General features: G+C 33.9%; 1 protein-coding gene across 1 annotated transcript in view; it reads right to left on the bottom strand.

Moving 5' to 3' along the window:
- Positions 1 to 2,500, bottom strand: part of LOC137620909 (uncharacterized) — a 527,193-nt gene that overhangs the window by 148,504 nt on the left and 376,189 nt on the right. The window contains exon 3 of the mRNA XM_068351354.1: positions 1,002 to 1,065. Coding sequence (XP_068207455.1) covers positions 1,002 to 1,065 — 64 coding nt within the window. The remainder of the gene's footprint in view (positions 1 to 1,001; positions 1,066 to 2,500) is intronic.

Consider the following 2,500-nt stretch of genomic DNA (forward strand, 5'->3'; position numbering starts at 1 on the left):
ATAGCGAGTTGGACCTTTTAATCTAAATGTTAGGACAGCCCGTTCGCGATCAGAAGAAAACTCGCTGTTACAAAAATTAAAATTTGGTGGGCCAATGATGGCAAAAATTTTTTTTGATCATTGCAAATAAATAACTACCCTAAATTAGAATGACCTTATCAGAGAAAGTTATTTATTGGTTGAGGAGTTGCATGGCGTCGTGATTAAAAAAAAAAAAAAAAAGTGTTGACAGGTCACTGATAAAATTATAAAAGATAACTATTGATTTGGTGGTGTTCTCTGGACGTAAACAAGATCATAATTCTGGGTAGTTTTATTCCTCTCATAACTGTGACTGAGGGATTTAGTAAATATGATAAGGGATATTGCCGATTCTACAGAATTTTAAAAATACAACAAATAAATCATGATCATCGCTCATATTTCCACTGCTAATCTCGTGTGCAGGTTTTCATGATATGACAAGAGGTGGTCAATTAGCCCATTTACAAGTAGAATTTTACGATATACATACATACAGAAAGAAAGAAAAAAAAGAACGAAAGAAAGACATACAGAAAGAATGAAAGAAATACAAATTTATATATGCGTGAAAATTAATGTTAGTAAACAATGCCCATTTTTGTAAAAAAGAGAACTCGTATACAGAAATTTTCAAAAAATTCCCTCTTTTTAAAATCATATTAATACATAGATCAACGGAAAACAGTAAGCAATATTTAGTAGACCTTTTGTATAGGCAGTTCAATAAATCAAGGATTACACAGTACAAAAGAATATGATCAACTTTATTTTAAACCACCATCAAAACTAATGAAAGATGAAGGCAACTAAAAATAGAAATGATTATTTATCATAAATGTAAAACATTGCCACCATAAAGACTTTTGCTTGAAAAGATTATAATCTGATAATGCATCTGTTAAAGAACACTGAGTGACTTCTGGAGATTTTGTATGTGAGATGGCAATTTTTTTGAAGTTTAAAAACTGTGGTCTGACCTGATTAGCCTCCTGTTCCAGCAAGCATTCGATCCAGTACGTACGACAATCCTCCATAGAAGCACTGGAAATGTTATATTAGTCAGATCTTATAATGAAGTGCCATATGCAATGTATTAAGATTACTACTGGTGGCGTAATTACCAAGACAAAAATGGTCCACCTTACAACTTATGGTGCCCAAACTTACTGTATATCGAGACTCGATGCAAAAGCTTCCTTGGGGAAATGTGTATTTTCCCTTTCTGTGCTAGAGAGAGAGAGAGAGAGAGAGAGAGAGAGAGAGAGAGAGAGAGAGAGAGAGAGAGAGAGAGAGAGGGTAAAAGCATGTACCTAATGAAAATATAACGATACAAAATTGAATGATTCAAATTCACGACAAGTCTTGATTGATCGCTACCAGGTGAATTCGACTGATATGATCAAATAGATAAACTAACTAAATCATTCAAAATGAGGTGATTATCTTTATCTATAACTGTTGTCCATAGGAGCATTCGTTATTTGCTATGTAACCGTAAGACGAATTGCTTAAACATAATTTTTGGCGATGTATTTTGTATGAACTCTTAACAAGTACATAATAAATAAGATATTCTACTTTCACTTAATTCCAGGTCGCTAAATTTGCACATCCAACCTAATCGGCTTAACCTAATTCCCAATTGCTTCCGAGCCTTAACGCCTCTGCAAGAGTCCGAGCTGGCAATGCCTTTCAACATCTGTTTAAGCAGATCGCTTTATTTGTAGCTCTGAAACATGAAACCGTTCCATACATTCAACGGCACAAACGCACATGTAAACATGCATGCATTTTCTCCTTTCTTCGCCGGTAGGAATTCCTCCCACCAACATTTCTCTTTGAGACCATAACACATCATTAGCGCCTATTTCTTTGATGTCACCGGCACTGGCATTATTAGCCGGTGATAATTAGCGCGTTTTTATCGATGAATGGAGAATAACATTATCAAGGGCACAAATATTATTTCAATAGGTCTGTTATCTACGCGGTGTTCTGGGGCACAAGAGTTGAGAAAAACGACAGTAGTAAAACAAACCTTCTTTGATAAATAAATGACATGATAGGGCGGCTTTAAATTTACGTCATGCTATCGTAAGATTCAGAGATTCCCACAAACGAGGTTATAAGAGTATGAAATAGCTCTACCATATGTATCAAATTACGTTGTTTGAAATTTTTAAGATGGTCCTTCAACATTATCACCTTTGGAGCAAAATACATTGAGATAAAGTTTATATCATTTATGTATGTATGTATGTATGTATGCATTTATATATGTATGTGGGTTTATCATTATTATCATTATTATTAATTATTATTATTATTAGCTAAGCTGCAACCCTAGTTGGACAAAGCAAAATTCTATAAGCCCAAGGGGTCCAACAAGGAAAAATAGCCCACTACGGCAAGGAAACAAGGAAATCAATAAACCATATGATAAACAATGAATAATTAAAATGAAATATTTTAAAAA

The sequence above is a fragment of the Palaemon carinicauda genome, chromosome 27 (genome assembly GCF_036898095.1).
Source record: "Palaemon carinicauda isolate YSFRI2023 chromosome 27, ASM3689809v2, whole genome shotgun sequence".
Taxonomy (NCBI): Eukaryota; Metazoa; Arthropoda; class Malacostraca; order Decapoda; family Palaemonidae; genus Palaemon; species Palaemon carinicauda.